This window comes from Coregonus clupeaformis, chromosome 26 (genome assembly GCF_020615455.1).
Source record: "Coregonus clupeaformis isolate EN_2021a chromosome 26, ASM2061545v1, whole genome shotgun sequence".
NCBI lineage: Eukaryota > Metazoa > Chordata > Actinopteri > Salmoniformes > Salmonidae > Coregonus > Coregonus clupeaformis.
In genome coordinates this window covers 33,462,473-33,484,567 of record NC_059217.1, presented here as the reverse complement: position 1 = coordinate 33,484,567, position 22,095 = coordinate 33,462,473, and the positions used below count along the sequence as shown (strand labels likewise).

Sequence of the window (22,095 nt, the reverse complement as noted above, 5' to 3'; positions counted from 1 at the left end):
CCTATGTAAATTGTACTCACAATTCAGCCTGATGCTACCAGTTGTACAATATTGTTGAAGAACAGTAAAAAATACATGATTTTATGTTTGACACATAAGTTGGACACTCGATGTAGATAGGCCCACAGGACACGTATATCAATAAACCAATACAATTGTCCTATATCAAAAACGGTTTTCCCCAAGACAGGAGGCCAACCTAACATCCCAAACACTCACATTAAAGTAACCGACAATATGACTCGCGAGTGGCGCAGTGGTCTGTCCCACTAGAGATCCTGGTTCGAGTCCAGGCTCTGTCGCAGCCGGCCGCGACCGGGAGACCCATGGGCGGCGCACAATTGTTCCAGCGTCGTCCAAGGTAGGGGAGGGTTTGGCCTGCAGGGATGTGAAAAATAAAAATACATGTACGCATTCACTAACTGTAAGTCGCTCCGGATAAGCGCGTCTGCTAAATGAGTAAAATGTATATGTAAATATACATTCTGAGGTCAGCTATTACTTTTGTTTTCTGAAATACAATTATGTCTTGATGTAATTGTTTTCTGTCCAAAATAACCATCCCATGTAAAAAATAAAATAATAATAATAATAAATAGCTATTTTCAAAATCCATTTTATGGTTCTCAGTGAAGGCAATCTCTGTTGAAGGCAGATGGGACCTGGACAAAGAAAGATACACAACCCAGAAAGAGTGTCTGAATGCTTTATTGAGGGGGCTCTCTGTAGTAATCACCTTAATACATGAATACAAGTTCTATAAAATGGGTTGGATCTCTGAGGACTCCTTGATCTTTGTGAAATAGTTATTTCATTATAACATAAACAAATGTATAATCTGCCTTTGTGTCCTGTATGATTGACATGGGTTTTCTAAATGTATTATTATTTCCCCCAAGACAGTTGCACGCAGTTGTTCTGTAATGATTTTAGAACTGTTTTCTTCCTTACCAAAATAGGAGCAACGAAGAGGCGGGATAATCTTTGAGAAAGGGCGTTTCGTTTTTCTACTGAACGTAACTTCCTTTTACATGAGGAAGCAAGGCGGAAGTACTGGAAAGCACACGTGAAAGAACATACATTCAGCTGACAACATGGACGTCGTAGAAGAGCATGACATACAGGATAAACCCACGAAAAAGAAGACTAAGAAGCCAAAGAAACAGCCAAAGCCTCAACATGAAAATGGTGACGATAGCATGGTTGAGAAAACAGATCAAGAACATGTGGATGCGCCAGCAGAATTCTCGTTTCCACCCACATTCAGTGTGTCTGAAATAAAAAATAAACAACGCAGACACCTCATGTTCATGAAGCTGAAGCAGGAGAAACGGAAGGTAATGAACGTTTAGCATGCAAATGTGATTTCCACTTCATAATTCTTTAAAGTTCTCTATTTCAGGGATGCAAACTAGTCATCTTTCGGCGAAATTCGCCGTTTTGAATACAAAATAGGTGACCTACGTGATTCGTGTAGATCCGATGAGAAAAGTTTGGGAGGGGTGGGCTTTGGATCAGTACTGACTGTAAGCGAACGAGTGATGCGCGTTTCGAGCAATACTGGCTGTATGCAAGGCTCAGCCAATCGTTCACATAACAACAGAATGCAGCACGCGACTGAAGAGCGAAGAGACAACCAATTTGCTAATTACAGCATCAGCGCGCGCACTAGAAAGACAGCGGAGAGTGGAAAGGTAGTTTGCCAGTTACAGCAGCGCGTCCCCTGAACGATAACGAAGAGGTAGGTGAGAAGCCTGACCACGGAGACTGGGGTGAGAAGGTGATGAAGCGGACTTCATGAGCTGTAACCGAAAAAACAACTGCCATTTGGAAAGTTTGAGGTGAGGGAGAAATTATTGTTAGCATTGTTAAGTATCTCGCTAGCTGGATCGAATTCTCCGTCAGCTAGCCAGAGAAATGTTGAGCAACGTTAGCCAACTTAACTGATCAAAAATTGAGTTTATGGTGTGAATATTAGCTGGCTAATAGTCAGACAGCTAACGTTACAACATCAGATGAGCTAACGTTAGTAACGTAACCAATTCGCTATAGTATTAACTGGTATACGACTCTTTACCGTTCCTCAAGTTATAACGCGGTAGTTGCTTACTGGACCCTGGCAATCTGTATGAAATGTTAACTAGTTAACTAGCTAACGAAATAACTACTATCTGTGAACTTATGTTTTCCCTCTACAGTATGTGGTTACTTTTCAGAATGAGTGAATTAGGTGACAATGAGGCGTTGCTTGTTAAACAAGTGGATTCAGGGATCAAGTGTAGCTGGAGCTGGGCCTGGCTTAAACTGGATGCCACTATAATTTACATTTGAGTCATTTAGCAGATGCTCTTATCCAGAGCGACTTACAGTTAGTGAGTGCATAAATTTTTCATACTGGCCCCCCGTGGGAATCGAACCCACAACCCTGGTGTTGCAAGCGCCATGCTCTACCAACTGAGCTACAGGAGGTTACTATAGAGGTGAAAGGAACACCACACACTTTCCCTCTTTCTCACTTTTTCAATACCGTGGATAATGGGGTATGCCAGGTGTACTCTGCCTGAAAGAGATCAGTTATGCCAACAAAGGGTCTCATGCTCTGCTGGCACATTGTAGAACAGATGTCCACAGGCAGAAAGTGTACAATGTAATAATATGCCGTGTAGCCCAAAGATATTGCTTTTGTTGTGTTGAATTTGACAGTAACACTTGTGTGTGAGTGAGGGGGGATGATTTAATTTTTTACTCAGTGAATGTTATTTTTGCACACATGTAGTCTTGTGCACTTTATCAATGTCTACTATAGTGGCCACTAATAGACCAAAAATAGAATGCCTTTTTGTTTCGTTCTATTTCTACTTGAATATGTTTTTTTTCCCCAAGTGCAATATTTAGATGTGTGTGTGTGGTCACAGGCGTTCTATTATAAAGGCTGCCGTGGCTAACTGCAATGTTAGTGTATTGTTTTTTCTCAAGACTTGAGTGTCATTTGCAGTAAATTCTAGGCAACAAATAACATTGGATTGCTTTCTTTACATTTTTTAGCTGTGAGTTAGGTTCACATTAACCACTTTTTTTTTACTGATCATGTAGATCATATTCTTTGTTGTTTAATTAGTTAAAACCTGCATTTCCCCCTAGCAGGGATTTTTTTGTATGTTTCAGTGCAAAAAAAGTGCCACCTTTTTGGGCCCTCAACAGTTTGCATTACATTACATTTTAGTCATTTAGCAGACGCTCTTATCCAGAGCGACTTACAGTTAGTGCATACATTATTATTTTTATTTTTTCATACTGGCCCCCCGTGCTATTTACTTCTTCAGCCGGGTCATCTACGAAAATAGTGGCTTTCCAGTCCCCGCCTTAACCACCACCAAAAACACTTAAATGTCAGAATCTCTGACACAATGTTTTCTGTTTAAATTAGTGTTTTATTTTTAAGAAAATATGTATGTAAGACAGTTACAGTGAGGGAAAAAAGTATTTGATCCCCTGCTGATTTTGTACTTTTGCCCACTGACAAAGAAATTATCAGTCTATAATTTTAATGGTAGGTTTATTTGAACAGTGAGCGACAGAATAACAACAAAAAAATCCAGAAAAACGCATGTCAAAAATGTTATAAATTGATTTGCATTTTAATGAGGGAAATAAGTATTTGACCCCCTCTCAATCAGAAAGATTTCTGGCTCCCAGGTGTCTTTTTATACAGGTAACGAGCTGAGATTAGGAGCACACTCTTAAAGGGAGTGCTCCTAATCTCAGCTTGTTACCTGTATAAAAGACACCTGTCGACAGAAGCAATCAATCAGATTCCAAACTCTCCACCATGGCCAAGACCAAAGAGCTCCCAAGGATGTCAGGGAAGAGATTGTAGACCTACACAAGGCTGGAATGGGCTACAAGACCATCGCCAAGCAGCTTGGTGAGAAGGTGACAACAGTTGGTGCGATTATTCGCAAATGGAAGAAACATAAAATAACTGTCAATCTCCCTCGGCCTGGGGCTCCATGCAATACCTCACCTCGTGGAGTTGCAATGATCATGAGAACGGTGAGGAATCAGCCCAGAACTACACGGGAGGATCTTGTCAATGATCTCAAGGCAGCTGGGACCATAGTCCCCAAGAAAACAATTGGTAACACACTACGCTGTGAAGGACTGAAATCCTGCAGCGCCCGCAAGGTCCCCCTGCTCAAGAAAGCATATATACAGGCCCGTCTGAAGTTTGCCAATGAACATCTGAATGATTTAGAGGAGAACTGGGTGAAAGTGTTGTGGTCAGATGAGACCAAAATCGAGCTCTTTGGCATCAACTCAACTCGCCGTGTTTGGAGGAGGAGGAATGCTGCCTATGACCCCAAGAACACCATCCCCACCATCAAACATGGAGGTGGAAACATTATGCTTTGGGGGTGTTTTTCTGCTAAGGGGACATGACAACTTCACCACATCAAAGGGACGATGGATGGGGCCATGTACCGTCAAATCTTGGGTGAAAACCTCCTTCCCTTAGCCAGGGCATTGAAAATGGGTCGTGGATGGGTATTCCAGCATGACAATGACCCAAAACACACGGCCATGGCAACAAAGGAGTGGCTCAAGAAGAAGCACATTAAGGTACTGGAGTGGCCTAGCCAGTCTCCAGACCTTAATCCCATAGAAAATCTGTGGAGGGAGCTGAAGGTTCGAGTTGCCAAACGTCAGACTCGAAACCTTAATGACTTGGAGAAGATCTGCAAAGAGGAGTGGGACAAAATCCTTCCTGAGATGTATGCAAACCTGGTGGCCAACTACAAGAAACGTCTGACCTCTGTGATTGCCAACAAGGGTTTTGCCACCAAGTACTAAGTCATGTTTTGCAGAGGGGTCAAATACTTATTTCCCACATTAAAATCCAAATCAATTTATAACATTTTTGACATGTGTTTTTCTGGATTTTTTTGTTGTTATTCTGTCTCTCACTGTTCAAATAAACCTACCATTTAAAATTATAGACTGATCATGTCTTTGTCAGTGGGCAAACGTTCCCTCACTGTAAATTGCTAAACAAGTGTTGTAATATATTGTCCAACCCGGCCAGTATCATGAAATGGGCTTGTCCCTCTGGTCATGAGTCAAGGTTTAGTGACACATTTTTTGTAAAAATATTTTTCTCCCACTTTAAATGTCATAATGTTAAAGAAAGTATTAGCTTTATTTCGTGGACTACTTAAAAAACGAAAGATAAAACGTTATTTACAGGGAATAGCTGTCCCTCAATTACATGTCAATGGTGTTACCCTTTATTTAAAAAAAACGCATGGTGTGTCTGCACTCTCTTAATATGTTAGCAATTTGATGATTCATTTGGTAATTTCATGCGAAGCCTTAAGATGTCACTTGTGTTAGACAGTTTTTATAGTAGGGGGACATTTTATTAAAATAATTTATAAAATCACAAGATCAAGTGATTTATTTACAATTTAAGAAGTGTGGTTTGAGCTACTGTGGCCGCCATATTATCTATGCCATCTTGTCTGCAGACTTGGCACTGGTGTTACCGTCACTGGTGTTACTGTTCCTGCTGTTGTTAATAGAAGTATGATTTTTTTTTAAATGTATGCACTCACTAACTGTAAGTCGCTCTGGATAAGATTTTCTGCTAAATTACTAAAATGTAAATGTAAAATGTTTTAATAATGTTATTGGTCACTGGTGTCACCATCATTGGTGTTACTGTCATTTTGTTACCGTCACTGGTATTACACAATGGTACTTTACACATACATGTTTTAAAGTAAATTATTACTAATCAAAACATTGTCTTAATATTATCATTAACATTTTCTCTTTGATTATATATGCAAATTCAATAGTCAAATAGAATTTTGGAAAGCCTAAATTGTCATCTAAAATATAGGTAACACCAGTGACAAAAAGGAACGCAAGCATTTAACTAAAATGTAAAACAAAAAAACGAAGAAAAAAAATGTAATGTAGTAAAAATATCAAAATACATTAAGCTGTCATTTATGTTGATTTATAATGTTAATGAGTTTTTAACTATCTGACTATACATTTTGGTTAAAGAAAATAATAAACCTTTTTAGTAGTTCGTAGTTGAAAAAGCCACCATTTTCGTAGAACGCAGTGTTTTCCCAAAGTACATAGAGTAGTTGTAGTAATTTACTAGTAGTAGTACATTTTTGCAGAACAAGCTCTCTTTTGGTGACCTCTGGAACATTCTAATGCCTTGATTCCATCCGAAATACACTGCGAAATTATTGAATACTTTATCGAGTTTACCTCCCAGGTTGGTACATTTTGTTTTGGTATTGTGTAGAAAGAAATTACTTTACAATTTAAATTACTGAAAATGTATGAATTTAGTGTATTGTTAGTTCTTTTGGAAATCGTCTAGGCTATATGATCAGGACTATTTTCTAAGTGGAGAATATTAAACCTTTTTTAACATTAAATGTCTTATTTACAGTTTTACTGCAAGATAGGAATTGCCACAGTGATGTTTGTTCAAATTATGTATTTTATTAAAACAGAAAAATTAAGTAAATAGGGCACATTATCTTGAAAAATAAATTAAAGGTTAAATTGAAGAAGAAAAAAACCTACTGTTCCTGCAGTGAGGATTCACAATCTTCATCGAATGTTTTCAATTTAAGTATGCGAATGAGGAATCTCTCCCTCCTCCAGCTAAAGAAATTAGACCCCCCCCCCCCACAGCGCACACACATCACACCGGTACCGGGAGGTGGGGCAGACAGCTGTTTCCTTGTCATCACTCACTTTGTGACTGACAGGCGCCTGTCCTATCCATAGATTGATAGAAGATGCATATCCTTTATTCTAGCGGGAGATGGCTCAGCTGACTTTTCTGACTAGCGAATTGAAACTTTTTTAAAATGAAAAGTAGCAGTAATTATTTTTGAAGAAGTAGCTGGCTAAAAATAAGTCTGTTACCGGCTGTTTGGCTGATGGCCGGCGCTTAGGGAAAACACTGAGAACAACCCAGTCCTCAAAATAATGATAACCATTTGGTGGATCCTTATATTTGTCCTGTTTATACAAGTGTGTAATGGAAATGTGCGTTTTGCATATTCCAACTCCTCCTGAGACACCCGCGTTTTGCATATTCCAACTCCTCCTGAGACACCCGCAGGGAGTGGGATCACGGCAAGGTTCACCATTGTCCAGCACCCCTGGAGCAATTGGGGTCAAGTGCCTTGCTCAAGGGCACAATGACAGGTTTTCACCTTGTCAGCTCCGGGATTCAAACCAGCAACCTTTCGGTAACTGGCCTAACCCTCTAACCTCGAAGCTATACCTGCCGCCCCGGTGGAAAGTCTTACCAGTGGGAACTGGACGAGAGCATCTATGCCGGTCTTTTAGTGTAACCATGTAACATGCAGTGTTTTTATTTAATTTCAGCAAAAGATGGCAATGAAGAAGAAAAAGAAAAAAGAGAGGGATGCTCTAGGTGACAAGGTAAGTAGGTTGGATGCTGCAACACATGACATCACTTGGTCCCACTGATCTGTAAATGAATAGAGACAACTGTTAGAGCCCTCTGTGCGCAGAAAGGCTATAAGAGTAGCCCGTTATTGACAGACCAAATAATTCAAAGATGTAGGCCTAAACATAATTGATATTAAGATGACTCTTCTTACCTTTCCAATGTAGGCTCCCCCTAAGGAAGTTCCAAAGACGATAGAAAACCAGAGGGTATACGACGAAACTACTGTTAACCCTGAAGATGAAGAGGTACTGTCTTTCTGCAGAGCTGTTTGATGTCATCTTGTGCCTTTACAGTATAGTGTTTTGATGTTGCATATTACTCAGATACCCTCCATTGCAGGTTGCCTTTGATGAGGGAACTGATGAGTTTTCGGCCTATTTCAACCGGCTGACCAACCCCAAAGTCCTCATCACCACATCGGACAGACCTAGAGGGGTGAGTGGACTGGAACAGCACCTGTTGACGGAGGTTGCGTTCCATGTCGTCTTTATTGCAGTCCCACTGTGAATCTCAGAATATTGATATCACGGGGGTGATACCTTCTGCAAGCTTTCGCTCTAAAGGTGCTTACACTCCGAAAAATAAAATGCAGCCGCCTCCATTGGTTTCCATATAAAGCCGGCGTCAAATTTGCCTCACACCCCGACAGCTGCGGCACCAGGAGGGACAGCAGCTGCCAACCACATGCACAAGCAGGGAATCTTTCACTGCCACTCCAGTTAAACACATTTTAACTTTTTCCCCTTGCTGTTGAACCGCTTTTGGCTGGTGTTTCCCACTTCCTGGCTGTAGGCTCCTTAATGCTGATCTAGCATACCTGATTGTATTAGGCCTAAATACCTGCTGGTTCAGGCGTTAAGACATGGGGGGAAAGCCTGTGTACCCAGTAGCTCTCCAGGAAGAGGGTTAGCCACTCCTGCTTTATCATATTAAAGAAACTACCCAGTGAAAATCTAACTTTTAAAAGTTGATATTCTGGTAACTCATACCCAGTTAATGTTGTTGACTCATTTGTGGCCAAAGCATACATTTGAGAACCTGTATATCAAACAGATCATAGAACATGACCTCATGTTGGCTCATTGGCTGATCTGGCCAATAAACGGTCTACTCACATTAATATTTTTAATGACAAGTATACGCCCATACCATTCAAACACAGAAAAGCTGCTTTTTAACATACTTAATTACAATTTATTGGAAGGAAAACAATTTCATTAATATTGTAATTAATTATTGGTCATATTTCATAGACATCTGGAAACACTGGACAGTTTAATATTGGTCATGAAATGTTCACTTCTCCAGGCATCTGCAAATCAAGTTTATTTGCCATATGCACATGAACACTGTACTCCTGAGTGGCGCAGTGGTCTAAGGCACTGCATCGCAGTGCTAACTGTGCCACTAGAGATCCTGGTTCGAATCCAGTCTCTGTCGCAGCCGGCCGCGACCGGGAGACTCATGGGCGGCGCACAATTGGCCCAGCGTCGTCCAGGGTAGGGGAGGGAATGGCCGGCAGGGATGTAGCTCAGTTGATAGAGCATGGCGTTTGCAACGCCAGGGTTGTGGGTTCGTTTTCCGGGGGGGGCCAGTATAAAAATAAAATATATGTATTCACTAACTGTAAGTCGCTCTGGATAAGAGCGTCTGCTAAATGACTAAAATGTAAATGTAAATGTAAACACATGGTGTACAATGAAATGCTTATGAATATGACCTGGAACGTGCACACTTATGTGTTCATGAGGTGAAACGTGCCCGACTTGTGTGTTCGTGAGGCTGTCTGAGCCGGGCGCTGCACAGCTGACCTGTAAATCACCTCAAATTCCAAACAAAGCGAAGAAGTCCTTTAAAGATTAGACCTACCGAATCTAGCTCAGGCTGATATCTGTGGACAAGCAGGTTGACGGTTATTGATGCACTGCAATGTAGGAGACTAATACTGTATGTAGGGTTGGGCGATCATTTGTCACTTAATATTCCTTAACAAATAATCAGATATGCACTAACATTTTATGGTAGTTATTACATGTTTATTGCGTAACTGTCTGATGCTTTCTGCTTTGTCTTTCAGAGGACAGTGAGGTTCTGCAACCAGCTGGCTACAGTCATACCCGACGCACACGTGTACTACAGAAGAGGCTTGGCACTAAAGAGGGTCATTCCCCAGTGTGTAGCCAGAGGTTTCACATACCTCATGGTCATCAATGAAGATCGTAAGGTGCCCAGTATCCTTTGGTTGACTGACTGAGGGACTGAATAGATAGATTCTACGTTGCGACTGTTCATATGTTGACTGTTTATGAGGCATGATGCTTCTGATACTCTGATGCTTCTGATACTCTAATGCTGTTGTTGGTCTGCGTCCTTATTACATGCAATCACTTTTAGTCACGGACCAGGCTTCAGTATCACAATCCTAAAAGCCTGGCACTAAGTTAAGTCCCGTTTCAAGTTGGACCACCCATCTCGAGGTGGAAAGTTGCTGTTGGGGTCAGTAATAATGCAAAGTCCCTTGTAGATGTCTCTATGTTTCCTTCACCACAACACTAAGATGGTATGGTTCTCTGCCACCTCCCTGATGGGCCTACTGCACACTTCAAAGTCAGCAGTGTCCGACTGCGGAAGGAGATGAAGGCAAGGCATTTCAAAACTGTTCAAACAGACATGTCAATGTCTCACTTAGAGCTACAGTATGTAATTAGAAAAACAACAAACCTGATGCCCTGCCACTTATTTTGGTATATAGCTGAGGGGTAATAATGACATTCTCTAAGGGATGGGGCTGGGTAAATGTAACCTCTCAATTTCATAAACAGTGCACTAGATACAAGGACTGACAGTCCATGTGTTGAAGCTATAATTATTAATTTTTTTACAATGACACTGTTTGCAAAAAATTGAGTAAAACAAGCTAATATTTTGGGTTCTGATGGGGTAAGACAGTTGTACTAAGCTCATGAGGTATTTCCAGGTTTTATTCTTCAAGAATAAATAGCTGTCATTCGTTTCAAATTCCCAAAATGTATGTATCAATCCCAGACTGAATGTTTAAGTGTTGTATCCATGTGCTTTAAAATGAATCAAATGAGTCTGTACTCAAATGAGTCTGTACTTTCGCAAGTACAGTGGCTTGCGAAAGTATTCACCCCCCTTGGCATTTTTCCTATTTTGTTGCCTTACAACCTGGAATCAAAATTGATTTTGGGGGGGTTTGTATCATTTGATTTACACAACATGCCTACCACTTTGAAGATGCAAAATATTTTTTTTTGTGAAAGAAATAAGACAAAAAAACAGAACTTGAATGTGCATAACTATTCACCCCGCCAAAGTCAATACTTTGTAGAGCCATCTTTTGCAGCAATTACCGCTGCAAGTCTCTTGGGGTATGTCCCTATAAGCTTGGCACATCTAGCCACTGGGAGTTTTGCCCATTCTTCAAGGCAAAACTGCTCCAGCTCCTTCAAGTTGGATGGGTTCCACTGGTGTACAGCAATCTTTAAGTCATACCACAGATTCTCAATTGGATTGAGGTCTGGGCTTTGACTAGGCCATTCCAAGACATTTAAATGTTTCCCCTTAAACCACTCGAGTGTTGCTTTAGTAGTATGCTTAGGGTCATTGTCCTGCTGGAAGGTGAACCTCCGTCCCAGTCTCAAATCTCTGGAAGACTGAAACGGGTTTCCCTCAAGAATTTTCCTGTATTTAGCAACATCCATCATTCCTTTAATTCTGACCAGTTTCCCAGTCCCTGCTGATGGAAAAACATCCCCACAGCATGATGCTGCCACCACCATGCTTCACTGTGAGGATGGTGTTCTCAGGGTGATGAGAGGTGTTGGGTTTGCGCCAGACATAGTGTTTTCCTTGATGGCCAAAAAGCTCAATTTTAGTCTCATCTGACCAGATTACCTTCTTCCATATGTTTGGGAAGTCTCCCACGTGCCTTTTGGCGAACACCAAACGTGTTTGCTTATTTTTTTCTTTAAGCAATGGTTTTTTTCTGGCCACTCTTCCATAAAGCCCAGGTCTGTGGAGTGTACGGCTTAAAGTGGTCCTATGGACAGATACTCCAATCTCCGCCGTGGAGCTCTGCAGCTCCTTCAGTGTTATCTTTGGTCTCTTTGTTGCCTCTGATTAATGCCCTCCTTGCCTGGTCTGTGAGTTTTGGTGGGCGGCCCTCTCTTGGCAGGTTTGTTGTGGTGCCATATTCTTTCCATTTTTAAATAATGGATTTAATGGTGCTCCGTGGGATGTTCATAGTTTCTGATATTTTTTTATAACCCAACCCTGATCTGTACTTCTCCACAACTTTGTCCCTGACCTGTTTGGAGAGCTCCTTGGTCTTCATGGTGCTGCTTGCTTGGTGGTGCCCCTTGCTTAGTAGTGTTGCAGACTCTTGGGCCTTTCAGAACAGGTGTATATATGCTCAGATCATGTGACACTTAGATTGCAAACAGGTGGACTTTATTTAACTAATTATGTGACTTCTGAAGGTAATTGGTTGCACCAGATCTTATTTAGGGGCTTCATAGCAAAGGGGGTGAATAAATATGCACGCACCACTTTTCCGATAATTTATTTTTTAGTTATTTTTTAGAATGTTTTGAACAAGTTATTTTTTTCATTTCACTTCACCAATTTGGACTATTTTGTGTATGTCCATTACATGAAATCCAAATAAAAATCCATTTAAATTACAGGTTGTAATGCAACAAAATAGGAAAAACGCCAAGGGGGATGAATACTTTTGCAAGGCACTGTAGAAATTCAGCTCACTTAGGGGATGTATCTGGAAAATGTATACATTGTAAGAATATAAATACTGAAAGAAAAACCTTTTACAGAGGCGAGGGAAGGACCCGACAGAACACTCCCCCGAGGTGATCCTCAACAATTTTACCACTCGCCTGGGCCACAGCATGGGACGCCTCTTTGCTGCCCTTTTCCCTCATGACCCCCAGTTTGTGGGACGCCAAGTCGCCACTTTCCACAACCAGAGAGACTTCATCTTTTTCCGATTTCACAGGTGAATGTTCATTAGAATGCCTAGAAACAATTAGCATAAGGATAGCACACATACTTCTGCCCAATGTAGGCACGACGTATGAAGGATACATCGGGAAGATGCTGTTTAGACATTGTTTACTAATTGGCAAGACGTCTTGCAGATGTATTTAGAATACTTACAGTGAGGGAAAAAAGTATTTGATCCCCTGCTGATTTTGTACGTTTTCCCACTGACAAAGAAATTATCAGTCTACATTTTAATGGTAGATTTATTTGAACAGTGAGAGACAGAATAACAACAAAAAAATCCAGAAAAACGCATGTCAAAAATGTTATAAATTGATTTGCATTTTAATGAGGGAAATAAGTATTTGACCCCCTCTCAATCAGAAAGATTTCTGGCTCCCAGGTGTCTTTTATACAGGTAATGAGCTGAGATTAGGAGCACACTCTTAAAGGGAGTGCTCCTAATCTCAGCTTGTTACCTGTATAAAGACACCTGTCCACAGAAGCAATCAATCAGATTCCAAACTCTCCACCATGGCCAAGACCAAAGAGCTCTCCAAGGATGTCAGGGAAGAGATTGTAGACCTACACAAGGCTGGAATGGGCTACAAGACCATCGCCAAGCAGCTTGGTGAGAAGGTGACAACAGTTGGTGCGATTATTCGCAAATGGAAGAAACACAAAATAACTGTCAATCTCCCTCGGCCTGGGGCTCCATGCAAGATCTCACCTCGTGGTGTTGCAATGATCATGAGAACGGTGAGGAATCAGCCCAGAACTACACGGGAGGATCTTGTCAATGATCTCAAGGCAGCTGGGACCATAGTCACCAAGAAAACAATTGGTAACACAATACGCCGTGAAGGACTGAAATCCTGCAGCGCCCGCAAGGTCCCCCTGCTCAAGAAAGCACATATACATGCCCGTCTGAAGTTTGCCAATGAACATCTGAATGATTCAGAGGAGAACTGGGTGAAAGTGTTGTGGTCAGATGAGACCAAAATGGAGCTCTTTGGCATCAACTCGCCGTGTTTGGAAGAGGAGGAATGCTGCCTATGACCCCAATAACACCATCCCCACCATCAAACATGGAGGTGGAAACATTATGCTTTGGGGGTGTTTTTCTGCTAAGGGGACAGGACAACTTCACCGCATCAAAGGGACGATGGACGGGGCCATGTACCGTCAAATCTTGGGTGAGAACCTCCTTCCCTCAGCCAGGGCATTGAAAATGGGTCGTGGATGGGTATTCCAGCATGACAATGACCAAAAACACACGGCCAAGGTAAAAAAGGAGTGGCTAAAGAAGAAGCACATTAAGATCCTGGAGTGGCCTAGCCAGTCTCCAGACCTTAATCCCATAGAAAATCTGTGGAGGGAGCTGAAGGTTCGAGTTGCCAAACGTCAGACTCGAAACCTTAATGACTTGGAGAAGATCTGCAAAGAGGAGTGGGACAAAATCCCTCCTGAGATGTGTGCAAACCTGGTGGCCAACTACAAGAAACGTCTGACCTCTGTGATTGCCAACAAGGGTTTTGCCACCAAGTACTAAGTCATGTTTTGCAGAGGGGTCAAATACTTATTTCCCTCATTTAAAATGCAAATCAATTTATGACATTTGACATGCGTTTTTCTGGATTTTGTTGTTATTCTGTCTCTCACTGTTCAAATAAACCTACCATTAAAATTATAGACGGATCATGTCTTTGTCAGTGGGCAAACGTACAAAATCAGCAGGGGATCAAATACTTTTTTCCCACTGTATAGAGCTAAAATGTATGTCTCGTCAATGTCACATATTCCCTACACAATTTGTTACGTCAGCCAAAGGTGTGTGTTTACTGAGTTTGCTACTCTCTTCCCATAGAGTATTGTTGTCTGTCCATTGTTGTTTCCCATTCTAATGGGATCTGAATGATGGGGTTATAGAGTTGTCCGCAACATGTCAATGCCCTTGTACTCTCCAAAGGTACATCTTTAAGAATGAGAAGAGGGTCGGCATTCAGGAGCTGGGACCACGCTTCACTCTGAAACTCCGATCATTACAGAAGGGGACCTTTGACTCCAAGTTTGGGGAATATGAGTGGGTTCTCAAGGTGAGTTGCTCAGTCCTGTTTTGTTCTTTAATTGTGGAACAATTGAAACTGACAGTGACTGCTCGTTTAGCAAAAGCAGTAGAACAGTATACCTTTACAATAGCACTGTGGGAGTAAAGCTCAATTTGGAATAATTCCTCATCTCTGCAACCCATAACCAAATCTCGTGTGATTTGGTTTTGAGGGAGAAGTTGAGATCAGTGCTGTAGTGGAGGGTGAATTCCTTTTGCGCACCTTTTTTGTGTTGACTCACTTTTTGCCGGAAAATGCATTGAAAAAATACATTGAAAATAGACAAAGGTAGTGTTACTTTACTCACCGCGAAGGGCGATCAATGTTTACCCACCAATTATAATTTTTTACCACTACATCACTGATTTTTAGATATTGGACTAGTGTGAGTGGCAGAATCAGGGCAGATCCTCTTTGGTAGCAAAATAATTCCTAAATTTGCTTTTATACTTTTCAGCGACATGAAAATGACGTCTGCAGAAGGAGGTTCAACCTTTGAGTGAAATGTCAACATCATCCACATGAGACATTTGCTACAATGAATACCAGTTTGTGTCAGATTTTGTCCAGGCAAGAATTGCGGTCGTGCCTTTGACCATGCAAGTCTCTTAAAATGTCACAACTTGTCGTATGTTGTAATTTTAATTTGATGGCCTCTTGTTCACATTTGATGAACAGTCTTTGTGAAAGAGAAAAGCAGTCTGATAGTCTGGCTTTGGTAAAAACACTTGTGTTACCTTTTTATTTGCTTTAGAGAAAACATTCATCTGTACCAGTATTTCATATTAAGTAAAACATGTACGTACTCTGAAATGTTAGTCATTTATTATCAAAGACATGTAAAATTTTGTACAACCATGTGGTATGCAATTTCCTCTTGACTTTACAGTGTCTTTAAGGGGCACCACGAGATGCGTAGCACGTCGCATTGAAGAACAAAGGAGCTGATTCGCTGACACTGCCATTCCAAAATGGCTGCTGTGTCTACTGCTAGCTAGCATATGGACGCAAAGGGCAATTTTCCAGGGGAAAAAACTGTATTTCAATCTTCTCGATGGATCAGTGTGAATGAAGGTAAAATTGAGGGCAATGGCATATCCCATCCCTGCATTGAGGTACGTTTTCTGACCCATATCTTGTGCTGGCTCCATGGTGTTAATGTAATAACCTTGATTGCGTTCCGACCTCAGTGCAGCTCAGTGTAAAAAAGTGTAACTGTAGGGTCGGTATCTTCTGGCAACTCTTCTACTGCATATGTTGTTGGTTTGCGGTGGTTCTGTTGCATGAGCTCCTCTCAATGAACTTGGGGAAGGCCTGGCAGCAGAACTAATCAGTTGGACGGGCCTTTGATTTCCATAGGGGGGGGGGCTTACAATTTATCCTACCATTTCTACCGACCTTCGTGCCAGTTTTAAATTATTTTTATATGCACATTTTCGTGGAACAGTTTAATTTCATTAACGTTTTCGTTTATCAAAATGATTGTCACGTGGTTAATCATAATCTGAATTTTAAATGATGAATCTAAAAGTAAAACTTCTAAGGCGAGCGCACCAGCCTTTGCCATATGGACACATTGATGGCCTACACTGTGATCCCATTGGCGGCTAAAGAAATGAGCACATCGAACTCAGAGATAGTTTATAAGCCAATGCAGCACTAGACCTATAACGTCCATCGTCAACTAAGTAAAATACATAGGCCTAAATTCCAGATCTTTCAAATAACATTAATCTCTACCCAGCCTGTCAGACAGCTGTTTCCACTGGATATATGGGATCATCAGATCATATGTTCGTCTTTCACAGCGAGGCTTGGTGATTATCGAGGACGGGAGAGTTGGAAAGATTTTTCAAATACTGTGAAGAACTATTATTCGCAAAGGATAATAAAAACAAAAACACTTGACTTACTGTGAGGTGAAGAAAAAAAAGAATGAGGAACTCAGTTTATTAGTGGTGGACGCGATAATCAGGAATCCGACATCCCAAATGGGCACTTTCCTCCATATGCACGCATCAGGCCAGGTAGGCCTTATTCTATGCATGTTCAGGCGCGCAAGCTCCCTCTGTATGTTCCTAGATAGAAACCAGACACATGCTCACATGGAGCACATCAAACAAAAAATAATGCAAAAAAAAATGACCATAAATGATGGTTATGAAATAAACCAAAACTTGTTTCTCACAAGTGTAGCAGGTTGTGAACTCCGATAATGAGACCGGTAGGCTAAATGACTAATTAATACATGCATTAACAGAAATTCATGTAACCAAATGAGGGAGGACTAACGGTACATTTTCTAGACCTACGACATATGTAATGGGGAATTGATAACAAATATACAATCAAAGGGCAAACAATTAACACAATGAATGAGCAAGAATAGGCGGGAGACAGCTGAGCGCGTTCTGGAGAGCTGAGTGCATGTATTCTGGAGAGAGACGTGCCTGAACACTTAACACACATTTTAGATGCCCTTTTACTGACAGCCGCAACTCAATCAGCTAGGCATATTGCCACAATCTCTGCCCAAATTGCGGGCTTCCCAGATAGGCATAGGCCTACGCACTTGTGATTCGAAAGAATCCCACAGCGCTCCTGTAAGTCGCTCTGGATAAGAGCGTCTGCTAAATGACTAAAATGTAAAAAATGTAAATGTAAGCATAAAAAAAAAGCGAATGATCCTCTGTGGCTACGTCATGCTCTCTGGTGAAGTATTCTCAAAGGAGTAATTATGTAATTTTGCCTACATCTATTTGCTTTAGGGGAAGCCAGCATCCGAACCGTGCAATTGCCAACTGTCCATTCCAATTCGCAAGAGCCTGAAACCAGAGATCTGTATATAATGACGAGATGCTCATGTTTCCGCCCTAACAATGTGAGTTATTGTCCTAAAGGCAGGAAGGCAGGCTACAAGTTTAGGTCTGCATACTATGCCCATAAAAATGCATTAGGCGTTATCTGGACAGATTTTGGCGAGAGTAAGCCCTCTTGTTTCGCCGCCTCTTCCTCGCTGCAGAAACTTTCGCCGGAGAAGCATCCAAGCGAGCCAAACAGCGCCCCTCTGTCTTACTACATGTAGCACATGTATCTGATCCTGTCTAGCCAGAAAATGTATGACATGTCATACTCTTTTCGTCCAGACAGAATCAGATACATGGTCTACACATACTGAGACGGTGGGGGCGCTGTTTTGCTCGATCGGATGCTTTATCTGAGATTGATGCGTCTTTCTGTTGGCGCGCGTCTCGGTCAAATAAATGATCATTTGGACCGGTAAGGAGGTACGGTAGGGCGGGCCAGGCCTCCTAAGGTCCGCCCACAACGCCGGTCCTGGTGAAGGCCCTCATGGAAAGATTAGAAACCTACAAAAAGAGGGAAAAGCTGTGGATTATTACAATTCAAATGAGCAGTTGTACATTTCAGAATTTGAAAGTTAAATGACATTAAAACATTTTAACCCAAATATTGAATTGTGAAAAAGAACCAATCTGTGCTGTTGGATTTCAGGATATTTTTGGATGACGTTATTTTGTGTTTGTTAAATATTTAATTGTTGTTTGGGAAAAACAAATGGCTATGTAGGCTACTCTGAAAGACCTGTATGTCACTCGCGTGTGTTTTAAATGAGCAGACTTTCTGTGGTCTGAATTACCTGGCTACCCAAACTCCATGCTCCGGCCAAACACTACGCCACGACCACGGACGTTAGTTTCTTCTCCGCAATGAGTCTGGAACTGAGTACCTCCCCGACAATTTCTAGAATGGAAATCCTTTCGAAACCGTCTGATTGGTCACAGAAACCGATGGGTTGGGCCAGAGCCAGAACACTTGTGAGTAAAGCGTTTTTACATTTCGTCATTGGCTTTGATACTCTGATTGGTTAGAGATTATCCAATCGCTGATGACTTTGTTTTGTACAATACCCCTCATTCTCACATCAAGGCACTGCTTCAAGGCCTTTCTCTCGTTTCCGGCGGGGGACATCAGGGAAATCCTACATCCAGTGTATGGTCAAAGAAAGTACAGTAGAAATAGTGCAAACCAAGAGCAAGTCCTGTTGTAGCGTACCTCTGCCGTATATAAAAATGGGGGAAATATGCTTACTTTCCTTATGAAACACCGTTTTCCACCACCATGCTAGAGTTGCTAAATGCTAATCCCGGATGTTGTGTATCGCGTTCAGCCAATCGGGTTGAAACTGACCGGGGTTCCGTTTCTTTCACACCTGCTGCATTAGCATTGCATTAGTGGAAAACAAGACTGTTCTCAGGGCAGACCTGGTTGTTTAGCATTTTAGCTAACACTAACCCTTTACCTAACCTTAACCTAATTCTCCTAACCTGCTACGAAAAGTCACTTCTGCTAGTCAAAACCGGCAGACCCGCCCTGAGAACAGTCTTGGTTTCATCTAATGCGATACAGCGCTGCGTTAGGTTAGCGGTGAAAAATTACTGCTGCAACCTGATTGGCTGAACACGATGCACAACATCCGGGACTAGCATTTGGTGGTGGTGGTAGAAAATTATGTTTCATAAGGAAAGTATGCATATTTTCGCCGGTTCTATTTCCCGCAATCTCGACACTAAATAAAGTTGAGGAAATCAAAGCCTGTGCAGCCTGAATGGAGAATGTTTTAGGTACGAACTGGTCCACGAGGGTTTACGAATGTATTGCTGGCTGCAGACAATGCATTTGGACAGTAAGATGAAACGACTCGATATTGCCATCTGCCGGCCTTTGGTCTAACCACGCTGTAACTAACGTTACCCCATACTCCTGATGCCAGCTAGCCAAATGTTCACTTGCTAGCTAGCTAAACAGTTATCATCATCGCTTGCCTAACAGGCTAGCTAGCTTAAGCTTTAATTCCTAACCTTGCTTGCCATGGTCAGCTAGCCAAATGTTTCGCTTCCTGGCTAGCTAAACTGTTATTGTCGTCGCTAGCATAACAGGCTAGCTAGCTTAATTCCTAACCTTGCTTCCCGTGGCATTGGCTACTAGCTAGCAGGCTAACCAAACACACCAGACGACAGGTTCGATAGGATGTAGCCATTGAGAATGATAGAGGCCTCTAGTGGCAAAAAGACTGTATTAGCATGGGCAGCGCCATTGAGGGCTTCCACCATTTTAATATTGTCTACTGGGTGGGACTTCCAACTTCATTGGCTGATCCCTCCTGGTGACCCTGTTGGAGTCATTTTCAACTGGGTCATCAGGAGGGAGCAGACAATCTTGAAGAAGAAAATGTACTACTTCAAAATGGAGCTGGCCTCAATGGCGCTGGCCATGCTGTCACAGACACTATAATGGCACAGATACAAAGATGAGTCTTATCTATCTCTACAGATCAGGGTTTCCAGTTAAGAAAATGTGGTGCCAGACAACATTACTGGCCATTTGAGAAATTTACCGGACCCATATGCATTGGATGCATAACCCATTAGGGCGTCCACCCATGGTGCTCAGAATGACAGATCACATTTAGATTATGCTAATACATCTTAACAGAACATGCCAATTATGTAATGAAGCAGCCAATGAAACTTCAATTTCAAACATTTGTCAAAATGCAATTAGTGGGAAAACACCATTCTAAACAGCGCACCTCTTGAAAACACCATTCTAAACAGCGCACCTGATAGCGGTTCAATATGTGACAAAGATGAAAATCTCTATTATAAACTTAGAAAGAGGGTGACTCTAAAGATGCAACAACTAGGATGGGTTGCTAATATGACTAGGATTGTGCCTTTGGCTTCTGGACAATGAAAGAAAGTTTTTTTTTTTTTTTTATTTCACCTTTATTTAACCAGGTAAGCCAGTTGAGAACAGGTTCTCATTTACAACTGCGACCTGGCCAAGATAAAGCAAAGTAGTGCAATAAAAACAACACAGAGTTACATATGGGGTAAAGAAAAAAAACATAAAGTCAGAAAATACAACAGAAAATATATATACAGTGTGTGCAAATGTAGCAAGTTATGGAGGTAAGGCAATAAATGGGCTATAGTGCAGAATAATTACAATAGTATTAACACTGGAATGCTAGATGTGCAAGAGATTATGTGCAAATAGAGATACTGGGGTGCAAAAGAGCAAATTAAATAACAATATAGGGATGAGGTAGTTGGGTGGGCTAATTTCAGATGGGCTGTGTACAGGTGCAGTGATCGGTAAGGTGCTCTGACAACTGATGCTTAAAGTTATTGGGGGAGATAAGAGTCTCCAGCTTCAGAGATTTTTGCAATTCGTTCCAGTCATTGGCAGCAGAGAACTGGAAGGAATGGCGGCCAAAGGAGGTGTTGGCTTTGGGAATGACCAGTGAGATATACCTGAAAACCAATAGAACAGGAGAGAAATGGCATAGCGGTGGGTCCTATAAGGAAGTAAATGGAAATACATTTGCCAAAGTTATATAATTACTCCTGTCTATACAGAAATACATAAAATACTTCACCAGAAAGCATGACTTAGCCACAGAGGAATCAAGGATCTTTAGCTTCTTTAAAAGAATAGCTGTGGATTGTTGCAAATCAGAAGCTCGTAGGCCTATGCCTATTTGGGAAGCCCGCAATTTGGACAGCACACGCGGCAATAGGCCTAGCTGGTTGAGTTGCGGCTGTCAGTGAAAAGCATCTAAAATATGTGTGAAGATCATGTCTCTTGAGTATAATTGAACATGTTGAGACAAGAAGAAGGGGAGGGATGTGTTGTGAAGATATAAGCAAGTCTCTCTCCAGAATGGCTCAGCTGTCTCCTGCCAATTCTTGGGCATTCATTGTTTAATTGTGTGACTTGTTTGCCCTTTAATTTATTTTGATAAATTTCTCATTACATGTCACCAGTAGTAAATGTACTGTTAATCCCCATCATTTGGATTTGAAAATGTATGCACTCGCTGGATAAGAGCGTCTGCTAAATTACTTAAATGTAAAATGTAAAGTGTTGGTCTCATATTTCATGAGCTGGTCATACCTGTATGCATTTTGGGGTATATTGAGACAGAATGGGCAGTATTGAGATGTGCTTTATTATCATATGGTACCCTAGATGATAACTACACCAAATTTCCCACAGAACAACGATACCCATTGGAAAAGTTTCAGAGTCATCATAGATTTAGTGTAAAATCTGTCACAGCAGCCTATTTTCAAGTTGGCCACCATTAATTTCAATGTGGAGGAACTGAATTGATTTTTCAATGACATAAAGGAATAGATATTGGTGTAATAAGACCAACAAAGGCTGAACATGTCTGTTACTGTGAGGAAAATGCTAAAAGATAGCTCAGAGATGTGAGTTACAGTATATGTATTTAGCAAAATATTACCAGAGTGTCTGCTAAATTACTTAAATGTACAGTAATAATGGCAAAAAAATAACATGACAACACTGAAAATACGGTCTGAGATTAAGACTGGTTTAGGATATCTTTTACGTTTT

At 41.4% G+C, this 22,095-nt stretch overlaps 1 protein-coding gene across 1 annotated transcript; it reads left to right on the top strand.

Moving 5' to 3' along the window:
* Positions 1 to 1,045: 1,045 nt before the first annotated feature.
* rpf1 (ribosome production factor 1 homolog) lies at positions 1,046 to 15,459 on the top strand. Its single transcript, XM_041848894.2, has 9 exons — positions 1,046 to 1,337; positions 7,429 to 7,485; positions 7,681 to 7,761; positions 7,856 to 7,951; positions 9,594 to 9,747; positions 10,074 to 10,156; positions 12,370 to 12,551; positions 14,508 to 14,634; positions 15,104 to 15,459. Exons 1-9 carry the CDS (start codon positions 1,095 to 1,097, stop codon positions 15,143 to 15,145), a joined length of 1,065 nt encoding a protein of 354 aa, XP_041704828.1. The 5' UTR covers positions 1,046 to 1,094; the 3' UTR covers positions 15,146 to 15,459.
* Positions 15,460 to 22,095: the final 6,636 nt, after the last annotated feature.